This window comes from Mus musculus, chromosome 1 (genome assembly GCF_000001635.26).
Source record: "Mus musculus strain C57BL/6J chromosome 1, GRCm38.p6 C57BL/6J".
Taxonomy (NCBI): domain Eukaryota; kingdom Metazoa; phylum Chordata; class Mammalia; order Rodentia; family Muridae; genus Mus; species Mus musculus.
Genome location: NC_000067.6, coordinates 69,879,601 through 69,905,950, shown reverse-complemented (window position 1 = coordinate 69,905,950; position 26,350 = coordinate 69,879,601). Strand labels below are relative to the sequence as shown.

Genomic DNA, 26,350 nt, shown 5'->3' with positions numbered 1-26,350 from the left:
ACTGTCTCAGGAAACTGTTTGGCTATTCCCAGGGTAGTCATACTGTTCTGACAGCTATGGACACTTCGGAGAAGAGATCAGAATCTTCCCATCCTTATCCACAAGGTGGGTCTGCACATGTCATCCTCAAAGTCTGAGAGTGTCCATCCCTGAGGAGCACCCCAGGGCTGTCTTCACTGCACTTGCAGAACACATCTGTGCTGTACTTCCACACACCTATGAACTCACAAAAGTCCCATTCTAGCAAGCGTGCAATGACTGACTAGACAGTCACTGAATTACATGGGTCTTTGCCAGTAGTTAGTGCTTACTGAAGACATTTGTTCAACATTACCCAGATTCTGTCTTTATCATCACACTGGAAGTTAATCCATAATAGGCCATCTTTTTATAAACAATTATTGAGCACTTCTTATGAGATTATCTATTATGAATTACCTTCTCATAATAAGCACTCAATAATTGTTTATAAATAATATGCTTTCTTCCTGAACAAATAATCTAAAACTCTAGTACATTTTAGTTACTCCCCTAAATATTTTTTTTAAAAATTTAAGTATTAAGGTGGTGTGACTATTTTTAATCTTTGACATTTGACCTTTTAAAATATAAACATGGATGCCCTCCAAGAGGCCCAACAAGCAACTGAAAGAGTCAGATGCAGATACTTATATCCAACCAATGGACTGAAATTGGGGACACCTGGAAAAGCTGGACGCTGAGGAGGGCGACCCTTTAGGAGGACCAGGAGTCTCAACCTGGCCTCCGAGATTTCTCAGACACTGAGCCACCAACCAGGAAGCATAAACTAACTGATATGAGGCCCCCTACATGTATACAGCAGAGGACTGCCTAGTCTGGCCTCAGTGAGAGAAGATGAACCTAAACCTTGAGAGACTTGAGGCCCCAGGAAGTGGGGAGATTTGGTAGGGTTGGGGTAAGGGGCTGGGGACATCCTCTTGGAGACAGGCAGGGCTGGGGAGGAGGAGGAATGGGATGAGGAACAGTCAGAGGGCAGAACGGAAGGGGGATAACAACTTCACTGTAAAAAGGGATTAAAGAATAATAAATAAATACATACATACATACATACATACATACATACATACATATCTCCAGTTTCATTGTAAAGCTGTTTAAGCATCCATTTATCGTCTCCCCATCCATCCTCCCCAGTGTACCCTTTGCTTAAATCCATCTGGATAAGAAAGTTCTAAATTTTTTTAAAATTTTAATTGACGTAAAATTTAAATCACATAAAAAGATTCAACTTAAGGAAAGAGTTCAGAGATGGAAAGATATTCATGTCATTGAAAGAATATATTTGGCAGCTGCAAAATAACCCAATTTGTTCATGACCCGTGGGATAAGGATTTGTGTGTGTGTGGTGGGGGATGTCAAGTGGTAACCTCTAAAACTGTTCTTTCCCTGATCAAGAAAAATATAACACCCTGGGAAGGTTGCCAAGAGCTGGCAGAAATTAAATATAGGATGGAAATACAGCAGTATCCATGATATTTCCACAAAATTCCTTTTTCTCCTCTCTATGGGGAGAAAAAAAGAGCAACCCTGAAGTCTAATAGTAAATTATTAAAATTCAACAACACAGAAGCCTGCACTACAGATGTTCTGTCTGACATATTGCTGCAACAGCAGATGAACATGTCCAGGGGTAAACAGTGCAGAGCCAATGAATCAGCAAGGGTGTTTGTTTCTCCTCCATCAGAAAGAAGAAGCAGAGCAGTGTACATCTGCTTGAGATGTGTGAACATGTATGGCCTCTCCCATAAGACACTTGAGCATTTATGGTCTCCTCAGGTGGACATTCTCACTTGTGAATTTAAAACCAGTCTACAGGAAATTTTACTGTCTGGAAATATCACAGGGCATTACTAAGCATTATCTTAGAATGGATAATAAACCATCTAATGATATATCATAAACTCTTGATTTCATGATAAATATAGCAAAGAGGCAATTTGTGAAAACAGTTCAATGGTTCCTGACCTGTAGTGCTGACTGCCTATACCTTAAGGATACACACAGTCTTGGGACCTCTTGAAAATTTAAGAAAACATAGCTTATACATGAACCAATGGCTAGCTCTCTATAACCTGTTGACAGTTCATATCTGCTCAGGAGTACAAATCACAAGTCATGACAACCATGTCAATTTTACATATATCTATGCACATTAAAACCCTTCTTAAAACTAAACCACTCATCTAGCCCCACAGACCTTTTGGTTCATTTTGCACTGCATTATGAAAGTCTCAGAAAACAAAAGAAATTGAAGTTAAAGTAAAATCCTCTGCACTTATTATCAGGTGAGGAGAGACATTATCTGGGCCACATGGAGGGTGCTTCAATGTTATCTTTAACTGGAGCAAACCAGCACACTACCTACTAGGTTATTACCACTAACTTCATGGATGCTTTCCCCTATTCCCGTGGGTAAAGATAATCACACAATTTTTCCTTCACTTAACAAAGTACTAAGTTCCTTTGTCTCAGGGAAACGTCAGTTTAAAAGTGTACTTACTAGTCCTGGGGCTAGAAAGATCCCAGTATTAGTGAAGTGCTTGTGCAGCAAGTATAAGAACTTGAGTTTGGATCCCTAGCATCCATGTAAAAGGCCAAGCATGGCCATCCAGGCTCCTGCAACCCCAACACCATAGTGACCGAAACAGAAGGACTGGATTTAGATAGCTTATTGGCTACAATCAGAGCTCCAAGTTTAGTGAGAAATCCTGGCTCAAGTAAATAAAATTTAAAGTGGTAAAGCAAGATACTAGATATCCTCTTTGGACATTCAACATGTGTGTGTGTGTGTGGGGGGGGTAATATATGCAAATATTTGCAACCTCAATGAATCAGTCACAAAAAGAGCTAATCTCCTTTTTGATTGATAATACTGTGACCGAATTCTGTTTACTAGTAAGCTTTGTAGGACTATGCACACATTCCTTGGCTATTTTTCCTAGAGATTCATCCTTATTATATATACTTGAATTATACATTTCAGTTCATTAATAAAATATACCAATGATTCCTTGATTTATGAAGTCTTACTATAATAGTTACATCGGAAGCTGTAGACCTTGGCATCCCTAAAAAGAAAGTAAAACTCATGTACATGTTTGCAGGAACTGTCGAAATCAAGGCTTCCTTCCATAAAATAAAGGATATTGTTTAAAAATATAGGATATTGTTGCCTTTCATGTCCCTACTTAACTTGATAGTTTGGCTTTAGGAAAAAAATTGTGGACCTGATTAGATGGCATAGAAGTACTCTAAGCTTCATCAGGTATTGTCTGTAATTGCAACCACTGTTGCAAGTTCATTATGTGTCTATGGTGCTAGATGAATCCACACACTTTCAAAGTTCCTTACCGTCTTAGTCAGAGTTTCTATTCCTGCACAAACATCATGACCAAGAAGCAAGTCGGGGAGGAAAGGGTTTATTTGGCTTACACTTCCATACTGCTGTTCATCACCAAGGAAGTCAGGACTGGAACTCAAGCAGGTCAGGAAGCAGGAGCTGATGCAGAGGCCATGGAAGGATGTTCCTTACTGGCTTGCTTCCCCTGGCTTGCTCAGCCTGCTCTCTTATAGAACCAAGATTACCAGCCCAGAGATGGTCCCACCCACAAGGGGCCTTTTCTCTTTGATCACTAATTGAGAAAATGCCTTACAGTTGGATCTCATGGAGGCATTTTCTCAACTGAAGCTCCTTTTTCTGTGATAACTCCACCTGTGTCAAGTTGACACAAAACTAGCCAGTACACTTACTTCTTCTCATGGAATTCCAGAAACATATTTCTGACTTAAGTATACATAGTGAGGAAAAATATGGTTATGAACTAACACCCATGAAATTAGCACTAAACTTTCAATGAGTCGAAGAGTATCTTACCAAAAGTTCGATTATTACAGTTATTTAAGATCAATAAGTTCGAGGCCAGCCTGTTCTAAAAAGTGAGTTCCAGGCAGCCAGGGCTATACAGAGAAGCCTGTCTTGAAAAACAAAACAAAACAAAAAAACCAACAACAAAAAAAAAAAAAAAAAACCCATGAATAGCCTCAAATGTTTGTCTCACAATCATGAAAACCAATGGTCCTCAGAAACAGAAGTATTTGTTAAACTTACTCATTGCTCTTTTCAACACTAGACTCCATGAGATTTCCTCCCAGCCCTACAGTGACATCATCTACAAAGATGCATAGGTAAAAAGAGATGAATGTTCCCACCATGACAGAAAGGAAAGATGCCATCAAATTGAATATTATTTTTGCTATCTGTGAGTCATCTGTTTCCTTCTACTTTGCTCTCAGTTACTGGGATAAACTGAGTTGCTGTTAAATCATAATAATAGAGATGAATTCTGAAACCCAGGGAAAACCTGAGACATGTCTTTGAACTCCCATATTAAAACATGAATGCCAAAGGGAAATTAAAGCAGCTCAAAATAGCAGGAACACCAATGACAACCACTCAGGTTGAAGCTAACCCAGCAGTAAAGAACCCCAATGAGCCAAGGCACTGACTCATCAGAGACAAGCAGCTACTGGGTACTCAAAGATGGAAAGGGATCACAGTTCACCACACTGAAGGTGGACCGTGAAGCTTTGGTGATTTTAATTATGCATTAAACAAAAGCAATTAAAACCTCTCCCCTATCACTACTGGTCAGAAATTCTTTCACATTTAATCACAAATTTCACATTTAAATATTTGTCTTCTTTGCTTACATGTCCACTTAGGCAGTTTTACCAAGTCTGGTAGGGACACTTCAATCTCTACCACATGACCCCATCTTCCAGACTCTAGTAACACTTGTTTTCTGACTGCACCTCCAAGACAAAGACAGTAGCAGTATTTTATGTCATCTGGTTCTTGATTGTTTCTCTCTCTCAATTCTGACAACTTAGCTTTACTGTCACCAGAGTAATGACTTCCTTTTAAAGGCATTTTGTTTAAAAGGTACAAACTAATTCTATCTCCTGAATGAAATTCCGATTTCCTTTCTCTTTTGATCTGAGTGAAAATGCTAAATGTCAGATAAATTCATAAAACAACTACCTGCAAACATTTTCTACCCCCCCCCAACGTCTGTCTCTCTCTCTATCACTCTCTCTGCCTTTGTCTCTCTGTCTCTCTCTGGGGTGATGTGCATGGACCTAGAGAGAAAACCTAGCAATGCTGGAGTCTTCCTCTAACCTCTAGTAAGACACAGCATCTTACCATATGGGAATGTACAGAGAAGTATGAGAAAAAACAGCATCAGTAAATATGCTGACACATTTCAACCTCTGCTTTCCACAAGTGCCCTGTTTTGTAGCCAGGGATATTGTAGCACCCTGCTCATCTTTGCTGTAGGCTCTGCCTTCTTATCCTTGACAGACACTTACCCACTGACATAGAGCTCATAGCCATTGTCCACATCTATCAACTTGGACAATACTCATACCTTTTAGGAGTTTTGATTATGATGCAGAAATAAGTATCTTTAATGATGGACTGTGGACAGCTTAATAACCTAATCTAAAGTATTTATACACATTCTCAAAAAAAAAAAAGATCACAAATTGAAGAAAAAAGTAATAAAACAAAATAAGAACTAAAGATGAAGAAAGATTAGGAAGGAAATGAAACAGAAGGTCAGCATTTAAAGGCAAAATTATAGTCTTTAAGGAGTGTGATAGCTAGTTTTATGTTAACTTGGCACAAGCTAGACTTATTTGGGGAAAGGGACTCTCAAATGAGAAAATGCCTCTATAGTATTGGCCTGTAGGCAAGCCTGCAGTATATTTTCTTAATTAATGATCCATGTAGAAAGGCCCAGCCACAGTAGGTGGGACCACCCTTGAGCTGGTTTTCTTGGGTTCTATCGCATACAGGCTGAGCAAGCCATGGGGAGAAAGCCAATAAGAAGCACCCCTTCATAGATTCTGCATCAGCTCAAGCCTTGAGGTTACTTCTCTGTTTGAATTCCCTCCTTGAATTCCCTCAATGATGAACAGTGATGTGCAAGCATAAGCCAACTTTGCTCCCCAAATTTCTTTTGTTCTTAGTGTTTCATCACTGTGATAGTAACTCTAAGACAAGGAGATCCAAATAAATATTGCATCATTTGACATATTACTAGGCTTCTAAGACAGCACAGTCAATGGTTAATAGGAAATAAATAACAGAGCTTTCAAAATAAAAACAAATTCAGGGTCAGGGGGTTGATCATGATAAAATAGATGAAGTCATTCCCCCAATAGAGAACCAGAAGGTAATCAGAATGGAAGACAGTGAGGTCTATGAAACACTGTTTTGAGAAGGTAAACTGTACATCTTACCAGATTTAAAAGTGGGAAGAAGGGATACAAATGAACAATAAAAATGAAATTTAACAGTTTTTAAAAAGAAAACTACCCCTTTATGGGAATAGAAAAAAATCTAGAGACATTAAATTAAAAGTTTTCCCCAAACACATATTTTAGCAAGTTACATTAGTATGTTTCCATGTTACTTTTTTGAAAGAACACTATATTTTGCTTTCCAGAAGAGGTATCAGGCTACTTGCAAAACTTTAAGGATTTACTAAAAGGAGTTGATTCTTTTAAACTTTTCATAAATACCAAAGATTTAAGACATTAGAGAACATGGAAATAGAGGGTGCCAGGAACCTCTCTAGACAAAGCTCGCATGTGAGTGCTATTTCTCTAAGACTTGGGAATGTGAATAACAGTCAGACCTACTATGCACTTGATGGACAACAAGCAGGATGTCTCATGCTTGTTGTCCATATTTGGAAAGTGCAGTGTGAAATGATTGCTAACCTGCAATCTATAACAACAAGATGAAGATCTCACTGAAGAGTGAAATCAAATACCACTCTTACCTATGGCAGCTTGACTGTGATGTCAGGAGGAATAAGACCTAGAGTTGTAGCAAAGAGCATGGCCTGAGATGGAAACTGATGCAAGTAAGAAAGAAGACCTGCCCTGCACATTAAGAGGAACATGGAGAGGCAGGCCATCAGGCAGTGTTGTGACACGGCACAGTTTCTCAGGAAGTTAGTAGATGACTATGGAGGTTTCATGATGGAGGTAACCTGATTTCAGTATCTGGCAGGTCCAAAGAACTCTAAGACACCTTAAAGTTGTTCAAGTGAAAGCCTGACTTCTCTATTCCTCTTAAATCCTTTTCCCCTTCCAACTTCAACCTTACAAGGAAAAGCAGAACAGCACAGAGGAGCACAGTCCGCTATCCAGCTTTAGTGTCACATAAAACTGGACACTCTGTTTTCTAATTCTAAGTCACTAATCTGAGGATGCTTTCTGTACCCTGAGATCTCAGACTTGATTAATTAGTCTCAAAAAGCCAAGAATAAGTTTTCATCTACGAATATGGAAGAATGACTTCGCCAATCAGCCTGAAAGTTCCTCAAGTCATATAAATAAGGCCATTTTCTGAGCAAAGAGGGGCAGCTAAGTGTGAGCTAATGAGGCACGAAAGAGTGGTGGAATTTAAAGACATATTCTGACATATTCTTTTCAAAATATTGGCACATTAGTGTATTGCAACACATACAGCATTGGTTATTTTCACAAAAATGAGAATCACTCCAAAAGCAAACAGAAGCAGCATCTAAGATAGCAAGGCTGTTCCCTCAAGATGCAAATGAGGAAGTGATTTAAATTGATAAACTATTATTAACTAAGTATTAATGCAAGACAAAATGAGACTATTTCAGGTGTGTAAATATTGAGATGATTTCTTTCCATAGAATCTTTTGAAAATTAGTCTAGGAGGTTCTTCAGGAAAACAAAACAGGCAGTCCGCATAGAGCAACAATGAAACCAAGTGAGAAGAGGGGCAGCTAAGTGTGAGCTAATGAGGCACGAAAGAGTGGTGGAATTTAAAGACATATTTCTAGGCCCATTTACTACTTCATGGCTTTATTCAAAATAGTTAATTTTGTAAGAAATCATATTTACGTATAATAGATTTAAATGGTGTTTTATTGAATTTGCCTACTAATTTACAGAAAATAGAATTAGCACTATAAAACAAACACAAGCACTACCAATTATGAGAATATGCATATTAATAATATGCAGTTTGATGAAATGTTATAAATATGTATTTTTCTATAACATAGTCCATAAGTGCCATTTAAAGTGAATAAAACAAACATACCCTGATGCTGTATAATAATAAATATATACTAACTTAAATATTAATAAAAGTAAGTGATCTTAGAGGAAAGAAAGGACAGGTACACTTTGCATAGTTCAGCTTATTTGAGGTCTCAACTCTTTACCACGGAGGTGCTTCTTTAAGTCTGGCACTGCATCACCAGGAGAAATGGACAAAGCATTGATATATAATTTGTATGTTCTGTATTTTCAAAGTTTTCTGTCAAATAACATGCCAGCCTTGCATTACAACAGAAGTTAACAAATGATTCTTCCAACTGTCATTAAGCATAGCATACCACCTGAAAGAGAATATGTGTATACAGGGGACCAGCTGTCACTAGGCACAGCATACGACCTGAAAGAATCTGTGTAACCCGGGGAAACGAATGCTCCTCCGTGAAGAGGATGAGCACGACCCAGCCTTCCTTTGCATTGCTCTCCGTGGGTATTCTATCCCAGCAACAGAAGTACCTAATTCAACTCCTTTAATATGTTTTGTGTTTTTCTTTTTCATTTTTATTCCTTTGACTATGCATTTATATAAGATTTTAATTACTATCCTGATTACAAACAAATGGATTGAATATACACATACATTCTTTTTTTAATTGGGTATTTTCTTTATTTACATTTCAAATGTTATCCCCTTTACTGGTTCGCCCCCTCCTGGAAAGCCCCTATCTCATCTCCCCTCCCCCTGTTTCTATGATGGTACTCTATCTTCTATGATGGACCTCTCCTCCAATTGAGGCCTGACAAGGCCACCCTCTGCTCCATATGCATGTAGCATGTGGTCTACTTTATTAGTGGCTTATTCTTAAATGGCGCACAATTCTCTTCTATGCATTTAGAAGGAAGACTAGGGAAGTTATGTTACCCCACAGAGAAAGAGAAGGCCTTTTCTTTATGACAGAGGCAACTGTAAGTAGGATCCAGAGCTGAGGTGAGTGCACTGAGACTCATGGAGCTGTCCTTACCCCTAGTAAGTATGTGACCAGAGTTAACAAGACGCCAGTGCTGTTTGCCCAAGCTCTATTTTCTCCTGTAAAAGAGCTTGGAATAAATAAACTCTAAACTCCCCTTTCAGGGAATAGACTGATGCTGTACAATCGCTGTCCTGTAACAATCCCAATGTTACACACCAGCTAAGAGGAACATAAGTCAACATCGTACCTTTTTCTCATTCTTCAACTTTGATTTATATCCAACTTCTTCCCTGGCTTCACGAAGACTTTTCTGAGTTGGGCCCTCTGAACTGTTTTCTTTCTCACAACTGTGACCAGCTTCAAGAGAAAAGCATACTATTTACTGTAAAAGATATGATAATAACAAACGTGTATATACCAAGAATCTTTTAATGCATGCATTATGAAAGTATTAAAATTTGTCTGAATAATATATGATTACATGGGGCTCATGAGACAGGCTAGCGTGCACTCAAACTTGCTGCCAAGTCTATTGGCCTGAATTTGGCCTTCAGGACCCACATAGTGAAAGGAGTAAACTGACCCCTCAAACAAGCTGTCCTCTGCCCTTCATGCTTCTGTGTTGGCATGCAACTGCATGTGCACATACATATATACACACACTAAATGTGTATTTTAAAGTCTACTTTCTTAAATTTATTTTATTATGGAAGTGTTTTGCCTGCATGTATGTTGATCATATACATGCCTGATGTCTCACACAGTACAAGGAAGGCATCGGATACCCTAGAAGCAGAATTACAGATGTTTGTAACCAAGCACATGTATAATACTCTTACCCAGAGTTATCTTTCTAGAAACTTGTGTGTGTGTGTGTGTGTGTGTGTTTGTGTGTGTGTATGTGTGTATCCGCATCTGTGTCTATATATGTGAGAGAAAGAGAGGCAAAGAGAAAAATAGAGAGGGGAGAGGGAGAGGAGGGGAGGGAGAGGGTGAAGGGAGAGGGTGAAGGGAGGGAAAAAGGGAGGGAGGAAAATGATGGAAAAGAGAGAGAGCTGGAGGATCTAACTGTGTAGGTTTAGCTTGCCTATTGACTTCCTGTGTACACCAGGATAGTCTTGAACTCGGAGTTCCACCTCCCTCTGCTTCCTGAGTGCTAGGAATAAAGCTGTGCATCATCATGCCCAGTCCAACTAATTTTTAAAACTATGGTTGCAACCAAAATATACTAACATTCTAAAGTGCTTTAAGTTTGATTTCAAAATTTAGTTCCTCAAAATGTAGGGTGCTATTACCTTAGAAGGTTAACAAAATGGAATTGTGAACCAGCTACAATGAATGGAAACAGTCTTTAATCGCAGCACAATCAAATTGCTGTATCATAAGACTGTGTGCTTATAAACAATGCTGAATTGGGGTGAGAATACTCATGATAATAAATGACAATATTTTAAAGAAATTATAAATGTTATAAAGGTTGCATAATTTTGTTGTCTATGTCTCTTGATGTTAAGAACAGGTAGGAAAGAATGTAAAACCACATGACAACACACGTACCTCTGTCTCCTGACTCTCTTGTGATAGAAGCACTCTCATAAGATCCTGAGGAAAGAAGTGAGAAGAAAAGACTTTTGTATTCACATCTCTTTATACACACATATATAGGTACATATGACTTATGTTCTATATCTAATTGATTTATACATATAGGTACATATGACTTATTTAATTAATTTATATCCAATTAATTTAAAATAACTAAAACAAAGGCAAATTCACTAACACACAATAGACAATACTATGAGTTATTACTCTAGATGTATTGTTGAGAGAAACATGAAAAGACAAAGTATGTAGATGATTTCATTGCTTTCTAATATCTCTTTTCTCTGTAGTGAAATCAGTTCAGGGTGGATCTAAGACCTTAAAAGATGCGAAGCTCTGAAATTGCTAGAGGGAAAAAAAACTTTGAGGACACAGGTAAGACCCATTTAAAAGGAATCCAAAAGCCCAGGAATTATAACATGAACTGACAGACAGAGGAAGTTGACAAGATAGCCCAGTGGATCAATGCACTGGTCATGTTAGCCTGGTGACCAAAGCTTGATCCCTGGAATCTACATTTTTAGAAGAAAAGATCTGGTTCTTCAAAGCTGTCTTCTGACTTCTAAGAATACACACACACACACACACACACACACACACACACACACAGTGGGGGGAGGGAGAGGGAGAGAGAGAATAATTAATTTTTTTCTCTTTTTTTAGATAATTGGCAAATGGAATTGCATAAAGCTACAAAGGTCATGCACAGCAATGTCCACAATGAGCGGCTGGAAGCCACAGTGAAAACACAGAAAGGAGACATCAGACATGTACTACCTAGAATATAGAGTTCAAAAGTTTTATTAAAAAGTAAATAGTTATTCAATAAGTAAATAATTAATGAAGTGAAATGTTCTCAAAAGACTCAATACAGATGATCAGCAAATATTAAAAAAAAAAAAAAACCTTGAACTCCATGGCCTTCAGTAAACTGCAAATCCAAACTACACTGAGATTCCACCATTTCCTAGTGGGAATGGCTATATGGGTGAAAAATCAAAAAATATGGATGAGGATATAGGGAAAATAAGTCTTACTTATCTTTAGAGGAAATGTTGATGAATGTAGATTATTCCAGACCATATACTAATCCATGTGAAAGTTTCTTCAAAAGTCAAAAAGTAGAACTACCAAGTGATTCAATCCTTCTCCCAGGGGAATCTAAAGGAATCTAAATCAGTACTATGGATAGCTGCACATCCATGCTGACTACAGCTTTAGTTATAACAACCAAATGTGGGATTCAACCTAGTTATCTAGCAGTAAGCAAATGGGGAGTAGGAAAGTAGCAGAGATTCATATTACATTGGATGGAACTGGAAATTATCATATTTAGCTAAATAAGACAGACTAAGAAAGACAAACATCCCATGTCTTCCTTAAGTTTTCTGGGTAAGAAAGAGAACAGAGACAGAAAGACAGATAGACAAGCAGAGAGAGAGAGAGAGAGAGAGAGAGAGAGAGAGAGAAGCAGAGAAAAATGGAGAGAGAGAACATAGATTGAAGTGACATGGCAGCAGAAGAGGAAAATTGGGGCAACAGAAGAGGGCTAATAGAAGAGCTAAGGCAACAAAGGAGTGGTATGCCCAAATGCTTAATATTTTTACATTGAAATATCTTTATGGGGCTGGGCTTGGTGGTGCACGCCTTTAATCCCAGCACTCAGGAGGCAGAGACAGGCAGATTTCTGAGTTCCAGGCCAGCCTGGTCTACAAAGTGAGTTTCAGGACAGCCAAGGTTATACAGAGAAACCCTGCCTCAAAAAACAAAACAAAACAAAACAAACAAAACAAAACAAAACAAAACAAAACAAAACAAAAGCATCTTTCTGAAGTGACCATCGTATATGTGGGTGGTTGTTTGTTGTTGGTTTTGTTTGTTAGTTTTACTAATTACCTTGCTGTGTAGTCCATGTCAGCATAGAACTTGCAATCCCCTTGCCTCTGCCTCTGCATGTTAAAATTAAGAGGGTGCCTCACCCTGTGGTTACAGAAACTAGAGATGGCAAGAGCAAGGAGGCACATGCAGCGGGTATTTCTTTCCTAACCTAAGTCTGCTAACCTGTACAGTTCTTGAGAAAAGATAAAATATTAAAAATGAACACATGATAACACAGACTAGAATATCTATCACCGAGCACTAAAGACTCGAGTCTCTATCCTCCTTTAGCAATTCTGCATATCAGGGTCCCAAATACAATGGAGCCCAAGTCTCAGGAGCATGTCAGGGAGAGCAGCAGTGACAGGCCCTTTGCAACATGGGGAGGCTTCCCCCCACACACACACATCTTTTTACTGTCTTTACTTCCCAAAGATTACAGCATTCAAGATGATGACAATTTTAAGGTAATAATGATTTATCTTTTACCGAATGACTGCTGCTGTCACAAACGTATTACACTCATTATTTCATGTAACTGCCAATAATATTCTGAAGGTCACTAGCATTATATATGAGAAAATAACTGGTGCAGTGATATTTATACAGATGGAGATTGAAGAAAGAAGACACAGCAAGCTCTCAAACAGACACTTGCAGGAATCTGAGCAGATTTCACACAGCATTAAGACCACATGAAGCTCAATACTCTGTCTCTGTATCTCTTCCCATAGGTATTTTGCTCCACCTTCTAAGAAAACCAGAAGTATCCATAATTTGGTCTTCCTTCTTGAGCTTCATTTGGTCTGTGAATTATACTTTGGGTGCTCCAAGCTTATCAGTGAGTGTATACCATGTGTGCTCTTTTGTGATTGGGTTACCTTACTCAGGATTATATTTTCTAGTTCCATCCATTTGCCTAAGAATGCAACCCCATAGAAGGAACAACAATATGAACCAACCCATATCCCCAAAGCTCCCAGGGACTAAACCACCAACCAATGAGTACACATGGAGGGACCAATGTATCCAGATGCATATGTAGCAGAGGATGGCTTTGTTGGACATCAATGGGAGGAGAGGTGTTTGGTCCTGAGAAGGCTTGATGCCCCAGTATAGGGGAATGCTGTCATCTGAGTTTTCCATCTTAGCCATTCTGACAGGTGTGAGGTAGAGTCTTGGGGTCATTTTGATTTTCATTTCCCTGATGACTAAGAATGTTGAACATTTCTTTAAGTGCTTCTCAGCCATTCAAGGTTCCTCAGTTGAGAATTCTGTTTAGTTCTGTTCCCCATTTGTCATGCTCTACTATGTTCATAGCAACCTTATTTATAATAGCCAGAAGCTGGAAAGAACTCAGATATCCCTCAACAGAGGAATAGATACAGAAAATGTGGTACATTTGCACAAAGGAGTACTACTCAACTATTAGAAACAATGACTTCATGACATTCACAGGCCAATGGATGGAACTTGAAGATATCCTGAGTGAGGTAGCCCAGTCACAAAAGAACACACATGGTATATACTCACTGATAAGTGGATATTAGCCAAAAGCTAAAAAAATAAAAGCCCAGAATACCCACGATACAACTCACAGACCTTATGAAAGCCAAGAAGAAGGAAGACCACACCAAAGTGTGGATACTACAATCCTACTTAGAAGCAGGAAGAAAATAATCTCAGGAGGTTGAGGGAGAGAGGTTTGGGGAAGGAGGGAGGAGGGGAAAGAGGCACTGGTTTGAATAGGGAGCAGAGGGGGAGAAGTAAGAGCATCTGGAATTTGAAAGGAGGTGTGGAGCAGTGGGGGAGAGGGAACTTGGGGTAGCCACTAGAAAGTCCCAGATGCCAGAGACCCAAGAGGTTCCCAGGACCCAACAGAGAGGGCATTAGATGAAATACCCAACAAAGGTGAGATTGAACCTGTAGAGACCATATCCAGTAGATAGGCACGGCCCCCAGTTGAGGCATGGGGTCAACCACCCAGCTCAAAATTAATAACCCAGAATTCCTCCTGTCAAAAGGAAATGCAGGAACAAAGAATGGAGCAGAGACTGAAGGAAAGGCCATCCAGAGACTGCCCCACCTGGTGATCCATCCCACATGCAGACACTAAACCCAGACACTATTGCTGATGCCAAGAGCTTGCTACAGAAGCCTGGTATAGCTGTCCCCTGAGAGGCTCTATCAGACACTGACCAATACAGATGCAGATGTATGCAGCCAAACATTGGCCTGAGTGTGGGGTCTCCAATGGAGGATTTAGAGCAAGAGCTAAAGGAGATGAAGGGGATTTATAACCCCAAAGGAAGAACAACAATACCAACAAACCAGACCCGCTCCCAAGGCCCCAGGAACTAAATCACCAACCACAGAGTAGACATCAAGGGATCCATGGCTGCACCTGCATATGTGGCAGAGGATGGTCTTATCTGACATCAGTGGGAGGGGAGGCTCTTGGTCCTGTGGAGGCTCTATGACACAGCATAGGGGAATGCTAAGGTGCTGTGTGGGAATGGGTAGGCAGGTGGTGGAGCACCCTCATAAAGGAAAGGGGAGGGGAGGGGATAAGGAGGTTGTGGAGAGAAAAGAGGAAGGGGTTTAACATTTGAAATGCAAATAAATAAAATAACCAATAAAAATATGGAAAAATCTATATGGTTATAATGAACATTTTAAGCAAACTATAATTTCTTTTTTTTTTTATTAGATATTTTCTTTATATACATTTCAAATGCTATCCCGAAAGTTCCCTATACCCTCCCCCCACACACCCTGCTCCCTTACCCACCCACTCCCGCTTCTTAGCCCTGGAATTCCCCTATACTGGGGCATATAAAGGCAAACTATGATTTCAAGTTAAGGCCTTTAAAACAAGTGAACAAGCAATATTAATTTGTAGAAATTTGATTTGTTGTTCCTTCTCATGCTAAACTCACCAACTCTCCTTTATATAGATACACATTTAACCAATGTTAACTGAACATGCTCAGGTCCTGGGATAAGTTTGCAAACTCTTCTCTCTAACTTAAACTATTAACACCTAACATTGCGAATCTCCAAGTCCACTACAGAGCAAACACAAGTGCAAGAACAAATTACTTATCTGAAAAGTGCTACTGAAGTTATTTATTCCAGATGGATGATTAAAAAATATTTAAGATACAAAGACACCCTCAAGCAAAATTGCAGAGGCCAATCACACATGTAACTGAAAGTCAAAAAAAAAAAAAAAAAGCCCACAGTGTTCTAGAAACACTATTTGAAAGGTAATATTACATCTTTCAAAAATAGACTATATTGTCTTCCTGCCAATGTAAGAAACGAGCATTACATAGAACAATTCTGAGCAGCAACAAAAATAACATAGAAAACACTCATTAGTAAACCTGCATGATGTAAGGAGTACCCTGAACTGTTGAGTGAGGAATATGATAAGGAGTACTGTGTTCTGTTCATCTGCAGTACTAAACCAGGCAGTACTTTGCTCTCTACATGATACTTATTTCCTCTATGGGGTTCTAAAATCATTTTTTCCCATAATTTCCATATTACTGAGCATGTCAAATGTGCAGTTAGTAGATTTCTTAATTCCTTATCATAAATCATAATATATGGATAAGCCCTCATTGAACGGTTTAGGAATAAATGTTTGGGGGCTGGGCTCATGTGATGGTGCATGCCTTTAATCCAAGCACACTCGAGGCAGAGACCGGCAGATATTTGTGAGTCAAGGCCAGCCTGATCTATGCAGTGAGTTCTAGGACAGTCAGGTATATGTAGAGAAGCACTATCTCAAAATAAATAAATAGATAGATAGATAGATAGATAGATAGATAGATAGATAGATAGATAGATAGATAGATAGATAGATACACACATAAATCTTGTATTCAGTCAGGCAGTGGTGGTGCACACCTTTAATCCTAGCACTTGGTAGGCTGAAGCAGGCAGATTTCTGAGTTTGAGGCCAGCCTGGTCTACAGAGTGAGTTCCAGGACAGCCAGGGCTATACAGAGAAACCCAAAAACTACAAAGCTACAAAAACAAACAAACAAACAAACAAAACTACAAAAACAAAAACAAAAAAAAAAAAACTTGTATTCAATTTACTGCCTTATACCAAACCAGAATAATAAAATGTAATAACTAAGGCAAGCATGACAATATAAATATATATAGAAAGAAACTGCAAATTCAAGGAAAATAAGAGTTTAAACATAAGAATGTTACTTTTAACCCTTTATTAATCAAATATAATGAATATGTCTCTAAAAATGTTAGGGCATTTCATTTATCAGAAAAATTCTAATTCTAGCATTTTCCTAAATCTTAGAGCCTCCTCTTTTCGATTTTTAAAACAAGTAATTCAAGTTAAGTGATACTTAATTTAAAATGTATTGTTCAGTATATTTTAACAAATATATATTAAAAGATGACTAAGTTATACCACTTTTGGATGATTTATATAATGTTGTTACATCTTCAGTTGTATAATTTCAATTTTTTCCTGTGTCTATACAAGTGGTGTGGGGTGTGTGTGTGTGTGTGTGTGTGTGTGTGTGTGTGTGTGTGAGTGTGTGTACAGAGATATTTCCATTTCCTGCTGACAGTCCTGTCTATTCACTTACTGATATATTTTGTCTTAGGTCCTTGAAAATAGTATCACAAATGCTCCTTCAGCATTTTTTACCTGTTAAATTCAATATCAGAAGGAATTTAGGGTTGGCTTCCAATTAAAACTTCCTGGCTTGACTGTGAGTCCTATATTTCTACACATAGTCAAATGCTAAGTTATGAACTGGGCAGAGGAATGACACACCGTAGAGATTCTGTTCAACTGTCTTCATCTGAAGGGTGATGATTTTTAATTAAAAAAGCAGTATAATTTTTGGCTGATCAATTTGCAGTTCAAGGATTAATTTTACGGTGTTTAGTTAAATTTATGTAAAGCCCTAAGTTTTCCGGGGCCACTAACTTGGTAAGAATTCTGCTCTAAACATAGTCTCCTATGAACCCTTGTGAGCTTTGTCTTTCATTCTATAGGGCAAATATGGGATGCTGAATGTTATCATGATGTTAAAGATGCACAATAATGCCCTGCTATCAGGCAAAGCTAGCCTTACAGTATCTCCTATCAGGATTGACGTGAAAAATGTCTAGTCTCTTTTTAGTCCTAGAGAAATCTCCCTTTCTGCAAGTCTCCAGTATACATTATACAAGTAGCCCTGACATCACCTTAGAACATCATTCAGCTCCCACACAGGAGCAGACACTCTTCATTCTAACTCCTCTGTAGCATTTTCTACAGATCCCAGTCATTTTAGCAACTCTGAATTCCCCTTTTCATTGCATCTAGGCTGACATGTTCTAGGAATCCATCTCTATGAGGATTGGTTTGGAAGGTTTCTTAGATATGATTCCATGGTTGACTGTGGAACTCAGTCTGCATTTTTCTGTATGTCATGTGTCTTCTTGACCCGTACTGTATGTTTGCCAATGCCCCAAATGTGCTGCTTCAGCTACACTTTAGTTATACTTTGATATAAGGAAAGAAGGCTACTCTGCCACCAGGAAGTCCCATCTCACTCTGACCAGGAGTCTCTCCTCAAACATAGTTTGGTTTAAACTAAATGTCTATTGTATCACATCTAGATTTTTTTATTGATCTGTTTATTTACAAATTAGATTCGATAACCATTATCCCCTCTTAAACATATCTAGAAAGCTGGCCATAGGTCAGGTTGAAATATTATCAGGTCAGTATTAGTAAATATTATGTCTTACCTTTAATTACAGGAACCTGAATATGTCCCATGTCTATGTTCTTCAGTGTTGCTTGAAGCCCAGAAATCTAAAAGCAAATAATGCAAACATGTGGCATTATAAAGTAATTTAATTCTAAAATGTTAAATAAAATGCAACATTTAAAAATTGATTGCAAAATATCAAAAAATATTAATCGTTCTTGTATCCATGCCTTTAAGTTATAAAGCATTGAACATAAACTTTAGCAGAAAGCATTGTTTTAATTAAAATTCAATTCCACGTGCAACCACTAATCCACCATACAAAGTATTTGAAGTGTGTATCTCACAGCAGTTAAAAGTATTGACTCCTCTTCCAGAGGTTCTGAGTTCAATCCCCACCAAACACACAATGGCTCACAAAATTGGGCTTTAAAGACTTTACAACTGTTCAGTTCTACTTTGAGAGAGGGCTTTCCTCTGCTTAAATTTCCTCACAAGTTATCTTTGTGACTATTAACTATGGCAATTTGTGCTTCTATCTACAAACTGTGGAGGAAGTATTATCCAGGAACAAAAATATGATTAACTACATTTATGCCCATAATAATTATTTATTACATAGATATCCTCTGTTTTCTTAACCATATCTTAAAATTAAGAACATTTGTTGGCTGTGTAGCATGCCTTTACCTACATTCTCTGAATCAGAATCAAATTTAATATTCAACCGTTAAAGCTGTCTCATTCTTTACTGTACATAATTACCCAAACATAAAATACCTTCAATTTAATTACATACAGATGTACGTATTTCTCAACTATAACTAGATACCAGTACATTTAAATCTAAAAAATAAAATAAAATAAATAGCAGATGAACTGTAATTGGTGGATTGGTACTGATAGAATACTAGGGTAAAGTAAAGGTCAGATCAGTTTCTTCGGAAGGCGAATGGATTATAAATATAAACTTATCAGAGCATTGTAAACATCATACAATAGTGATTGATTCAGTGCTGGGAAATACAGTGTGTCCCACACCCACGCACACATTTTTACAAGTGATGACACAATGTTAATATATTACCATGTAGTAACGTTCATTGGTTTGTTTTTCATTTATGTCCCTTGAGTTCATGCACAAGATTACCTTACATTGAGTCACTATGTCCCCTCAGCTTCCTCTGGAATAATACATTTCGGGAATGCTCCCATTTGCTAATGGCCCTGAGTACTTGAGAAGCACTGGTTGTGAAGCACCCTACAGGGTGGCTGTGAAGCACCCTACATACATGAAGTACCCCACAGGATGGACATGAGTGTGAATGCTTCCCTTCCCCCATGGCTAAACTAGAATTAGAGATTTAGGAAGGCACACATACCTCACAGGTACTTGTCTTCAATACAGCCTAAGATGATGAGTTAACCTTGGTACCTTGCAGAGGAAGTTTGCCAGATTTCTTCACTACACTGAAGTGTGGTGTCCCCTTTTCCCCTGGATCTACTGTGGCTTTGGAAGCAATTCTTTAAGTACACTCAACATGTAACAACTGAATTACTGAGTTCTACCTCCTTGAGAGAAAGATAGTCCACTTATGCTATTTGGGATTCTTCTATGTGAAATTAGCCTATTACACCCCCATTACTCACTGGATCATCTTTATAATTTAAGACAAGAGAAATTTAATTTTTTAGTTTGAATTATACAAATTCATTATTTAATCTTCTGGTCAAACTGTTACAGGCGAGAACACCAGGAATTCTTTCTGGATAGAGGATTAGGTAGGTTTCTGTTAATGGAATAAACACCATGATCAAAAACAAACTACAGCGTAAAAGATTTATTTCAGCTAGCAGCTTATTGTCCAACCTGGAGGGAACTTGGATCAGGAACTCAAAAGCAGTAACCTGAAACCAGGAACTGAAGAAGAGGGCATGGAGGAATACTGCTTATTGGCTTGCTCTTCATGTTTTGCTAAGTTTCCTTTCTTGCCAGGACCACCTACCAAGAGGTGATAACAACACACAGTGAATTGGACCCTCCCACATCAATCCTGACTGAAGAAGACATCCCACAGACTTGCCTGTAAGTCAGTTTTATGGAGACATTCTCAGTTGAGTTCCCCTCTTCCCAGCTGACTCTGTTAACAGAGTCTCAGAACAAGAAACGTGACTCAGTTATGTTCTAGATACCTGGCTACTGAAAGCTTTTAGCTTTAGAGCCATTGCTGGAAATACATGCACTCCAGTGGAACTGGGCAGTTCCACAGCCAAGTCTGGCTGCCTACGGAACACACAGCTTCTCTTAGGTGAGCTCTGCCCCACGCTGTGCTGACAGCTTCTCCTTAGTACAGTCCTGTTGTCTCTAACACTGCAACAATCTCCACTGAAAACTGTTAAGGAAAGGAATGGGGAGGATGAATTTAAAGCTACAGACAAGGTGAGAGCAGAAATAGCATCTATAATTATTAAAGAGAAATTTTCTTTGCCAAATACCTTATTCTATTAGTAAGAGCCTAAGAGGTTACTTTTCATTTAACCTCTCTCATATGCAGGAACAAGACCTCAGCAGATTTTCCCAGAATTACCTGCATTACTTGTGTCTAGCTCAGTTCTCTTAAGTATCCTTAGCTGGCCTCCATTATTTGCTTTTTTTTTTTTTTTTTTTTTTTTTTTTTTTTAGTATGCTTATCTTCTTTACCAGCTACTGGAAAGATGTATTAAGCTCTACTTTTGACATTCTTGGAATATTCTGGCCCAGAGTTCCAACCGCTTCCACATCATTCCCAGAAACTAGTCCTACAGTCTGCTAGGAACCGCATCCTCAGGTTTATCACAGCAATGACCCTCACTCTTCAGTACCAATTATCTGCATTGTTACTTTGCTGCTGCTTTGACAACTAAGTGACAAAGCAACTTACGGAATGGAGAATGCTGGCTTCATCTTGCAGTTTGAGGGTCCAGTCCCTCATGGTAGAAAGATCTGATGGCAGGTGCCTGGGGAGAGCTAACAACATTGTATATATATATTCAGGAAGCAGAGACAAATTCTGGTGCTCAGCTTGCTGTCTTCTTTTCATCTAGTCCTGGACTCCAAGCCCTGGTATTATTACTCTGTTTTCAGTTGAACTTTTCTGGAAATACTTTCACAGACCTGCCCAAACATGTGTTTCCATGGCAACCCTAAATAACTTGCAAAATGACTATTAACCATCCATAACTATGCACTTACAAACCAAATGCATTTTGGATTTTGTGAATTATGGAATTTTTCAAAAATTATGAAAATATTTCCCAGATACTTTCAAAACTAACAACTAGAATTATGAAGTTGTTAGTTTTATAACAACTTTATAAAACTTAAAGAGAAATTTTCTTTGCCAAATACCTTAGTCTATTTTTAAGTTTTATGTAAATTTTAAAAAGTCATTTTAATGTTTATTATGTACCAAAGAAATTTAAATGCTTACTGGATTTTTATCTAGTAAATGTGTACTTTCATTCTTTAAGATTATAAATTGAATAGCATAAATTGTCTAAATTCTGAGAGTCACCCCTATCCTCATGGATGGGGCAAATCTCAAAGTCCCCGCTCTGAGATAGCAAGCTAGACAGGCAATGAACAGCTCCTGAGAGTGGGAGAATAGCTTGTTTTCGGAGGTGAGCCCTTGATAGGTTTCCCAACCCCAAGTGGCCAATCCTAAATGCATTTACATACGAACAACACTAAACGGACTTAATAGGTTGCATTTATAATTGCAACTATTTCCTGTGTGCACGCAACAATCAAAATCAAAGCAGAAGTCTGAACATGAGAAAGAACTGGGGGACATGGGATAATCTGCAGTGAGGAAGAGATGGAAATGATCCTAGTACAGTACTCGTGTATGAAATTCCCAAGGACTTTTTTCATTTGGAAGATTGTAAATTCTTCCCATTTAATATGCAGTTATTATATATCTTTGAAGAAAACATAGTAAGTTAAATGCCACTAAGATGCGGATCTGAGGATCTGATGACCAGGGTTCCCTTAGCAAGCAGGAGGTTCTGCTGCTTTTAACTCACCACATCCTTTTTTTTTTTTTTTTTTTTTTTTTTTTTTGTATGTTCCTCAGTGGTAAAACGTGTGCTTTGTTTTATTTTTTTTCCATTTTTTATTAGGTATTTAGCTCATTTACATTTCCAATGCTATACCAAAAGTCCCCCATACCCGCCCACCCCCAATCCCCTACCCACCCACTCCCCCTTTTTGGCCCTGGCGTTCCCCTGTACTGGGGCATATAAAGTTTGCGTGTCCAATGGGCCTCTCTTTCCAGTGATGGCCGACTAGGCCATCTTTTGATACATATGCAACTAGAGTCAAGAGCTCCAGGGTACTGGTTAGTTCATAATGTTGTTCTGCCTATAGGGTTGCAGATCCCTTTAGCTCCTTGGCTACTTTCTCTAGCTCCTCCATTGGGAGCCCTGTGATCCATCCATTAGCTGACTGTGAGCATCCACTTCTGTGTTTGCTAGGCCCCAGCATAGTCTCACAAGAGACAGCTACATCTGGGTCCTTTCAGTAAAATCTTGCTAGTGTATGCAATGGTGTCAGCGTTTGGATGCTGATTATGGGGTGGGTCTAAGGTAGGAGTTGAAAGTGAAATCTCAGGGTATATGGAATAAACTTTACATTTAAAGATAAGCATAAATGTGATCTACCCTCTATGATAAATCATTGGTAAATGTTACATATACTTAAGTAGATTTTCATTGTACAGATACTTTGAATGAATGAATTCTGTGGCTTCATGACATAGTAATTGGTTTAGGTCAGAAGATTAACCAGTGACCACAGTCAGGATATACCTGATAACTAAGCTTTAACAAGAAAAGGTTTTTTGGCAACAGATTGGTTTCTGTCTTTCAAATTAGAATACCTTGGAAATTTTGGCTAAGAAAGTTTCAGTCCCTGAAGGCATGGCTTACTTTCCAAGAAAATGTTTATGACTAAAACTGTAGATTCTTCCCTAATTTGGGGACTAAGATAATTAGTTCCAAGACAGTAACAGAATAATTTTTGGCAGTCTTTTGCCACTTAGTAAATGGAGTTCAACAAATTATAAATTATCTACTTCTTAGTATAGACATTAGATAATCTCAGAACCATTCTTAAACTGTGTTAAGCACATTGTTGTGTAAGCGAATTCAATCATTTGACCCATTTTGGGTTTGAATAAAATGTGTTGGCGTGAGTAATCATGTATCGTGTAGAAGATATCCCAAGAATATTGGATTTTGAATCTATAAAACAGTCCTGAAAAAGACATCAGATGCCTGGTACCAACTTTGTTCTTAGTGAATCTATTTAAATATGATTTTCTCAAACTGTAATTAGTCTTCAGCTTTGAACAGCAGATGTAGCTAAGAGGAAAGCTGACTCTAAATCCTAACTGCTCCATTTTTAATATCAAGAAATAAACTCTAGCATTTCCATCAGAAAATATTTTAAAAATTTGTATTCTACTTTAAAATCAAAAGAAAACATTAGAAGTTAGTCTGTAAGAATGGGTGTGGATATTAGTCCCATATCTGATTTAGGATAGGTAAAGATCCTTTCCCATTCTGTTGGTGGTCTTTTTGTCTTATTGACGGTGTCTTTTGCTTTGCAGAAGCTTTGCAACTTTATGAGGTCCCATTTATCAATTCTCGATCTTACAGCACAAGCCATTGCTGTTCCATTCAGGAATTTTTCCCCTGTACCCATATCTTTGAGGCTTTTCCCTACTTTCTCCTCTATAAGTTTCAGTGTCCCTGGTTTTATGTGGAGTTCCTTAATCCACTTAGATTTGACCTTAGTACAAGGAGATAGGAATGGATCAATTCTCATTTTTCTACATGATAACCGCCAGCTATGCCAGCACCATTTGTTGAAAATACTGTCTTTTTTCCACTGGATGGTTTTAGCTCCCTTGTTAAAGATCAAGTGACCCTAGGTGTGTGGGTTCTTCTCTGGGTCTTCAATTCTATTCCATTGGTCTACTTGTCTGTTGCTATGCCAGTACCATGCAGTTAGGGGACTAATATCCAATATATATAAAGAACTCAAGAAGGTGGACTTCAGAAAATCAAATAACCTCATTAAAAAATGGGGCTCAGAGCTGAACAAAGAATTCTCACCTGAGGAATATTGAATGGATGAGAAGCACCTGAAAAAATGTTCAACATCCTTAATCATCAGGGAAATGCAAATCAATACAACCCTGAGATTCCACCTCACACCAGTCAGAATAGCTAAGATTAAAAATTCAGGTGACAGCAGATGCTGGCGAGGATGTGGAGAAAGAGGAACACTCCTCCATTGTTGGTGGGAGTGCAGGCTTGTACAACCACTCTGGAAATCAGTCTGGCAGTTCCTCAGAAAATTGGACATAGTACTACCGGAGGATCCAGCAATACCTCTCCTGGGCATATATCCAGAAGATGTTCCAACCGGTAAGAAGGACACATGCTCCACTATGTTCAAAGCAGCCTTATTTATAATAGCCAGAAGCTGGAAAGAACCCAGATGCCCCTCAACAGAGGAATGGATACAGAAAATGTGGTACATTTACACAATGGAGTAATATTCAGCTATTAAAAAGAATGAATTTATGAAATTCCTAGGCAAATGGATGGACCTGGAGGGCATCATCCTGAGTGAGGTAACCCAATCACAAAGGAACTCTCACAATATGTACTCACTGATAAGTGGATATTAGCCCAGAAACTTAGGATACCCAAGATATAAGATAAATTTTGCTAAACACATGAAATTCAAGAACGAAGACCAAAGTGTGGACACTTTGCCCCTTCTTAGAATTGGGAACAAAATACCCATGGAAGGAGTTACAGAGACAAAGTCTGGAGCTGTGACAAAAGGATGGACTATCTAGAGACTGCCATATCCGGGGATCCATCCCATAATTAGCTTCCAAACGCTGACACCATTGCATACACTAGCAAGATTTTGCTGAAAGGACCCAAATAGAGCTGTCTCTTGTGAGACTATGCCGGGGCCTAGCAAACACAGAAGTGGATGCTCACAGTCAGCTATTGGATGGATTACAGGGCCCCCAATGGAGGAGCTAGAGAAAGTACCCAAGGAGCTAAAGGGATCTGCAATCCTATAGGTGGAACAACAATATGAACTAACCAGTACCCCCCCCCCCCAGAGCTCGTGTGTCTAGCTGCATATGAATCAGAAGATGGCCTAGTCGGCCATCAGTGGAAAGAGAGGCCCATTGGTTATGCAAACTTTATATGCCTCAGAACAGGGGAACAACAGGGCCAAGAAGTGGGAGTGGGTGGGTGGGGGGAGTGGGTGGGGGAGCATGTGGGGTACTTTTGGGATAGCATTGGAAATGTAAATGAAATAAATACCCAATAAAATAAATTTAAAAAAAAAGAATGGGTGTGGTATTGTTGAGACAAATAGGGCCATGGCATGGTTTCCAGTGAATGATAATACAAAAATATAGCCCCTTACAATAGAACAAAAAAGTACAAAGATACAAAGCCTAAGAAAGGAGCAATCAGAGAAAGGTGATTTGACTTGAAGGAAAGGAGAAACATATCACATAGTTTGAAATTGATCCAAATACAATACATACACCTATACTTCCTCGGGAATAACCTTGAATATTACATGCTGTACAGACATTTTACAATTTGTATTATGCTGTAAAACTATAGGTATTTCAGATCGTGCTTAAAAACTCTACATCCAGTCCTCATCATACTTCAATAGAAGTACGTAGAGCTGTTAATATTTAATTTTATTTCAGGTTTATTTAATGTGTATCAGTGTTTTGCCTTAATGTTTATATGTGCACCCCATGGGCCTGCTGCCCATCTCCGTCAAAAGAAGGTATCACACCCCCCAAAAGTAGACTAATGGATAGTTGTGAACTACCATGTTATTCACAACTATGTGAGTAACAAGTGCTCTTAACTACTGGGCCATTTCTCAAGCCC

The 26,350-nt window shown here is 38.5% G+C and overlaps 1 protein-coding gene across 3 annotated transcripts in view; it reads right to left on the bottom strand.

The window, feature by feature from the left end:
• The window catches only part of Spag16 (sperm associated antigen 16), an 898,261-nt gene that overhangs the window by 819,182 nt on the left and 52,729 nt on the right, over positions 1-26,350 (bottom strand). For all 3 annotated transcript variants that reach the window (XM_006496194.3, NM_029160.3, NM_001271533.1), the window contains exons 8-10: positions 18,393-18,459; positions 10,680-10,724; positions 9,370-9,479 (exon numbers count right to left, since the gene is read on the bottom strand). In XM_006496194.3, the coding sequence (XP_006496257.1) occupies positions 9,370-9,479; positions 10,680-10,724; positions 18,393-18,459 (222 nt within the window). The remainder of the gene's footprint in view (positions 1-9,369; positions 9,480-10,679; positions 10,725-18,392; positions 18,460-26,350) is intronic.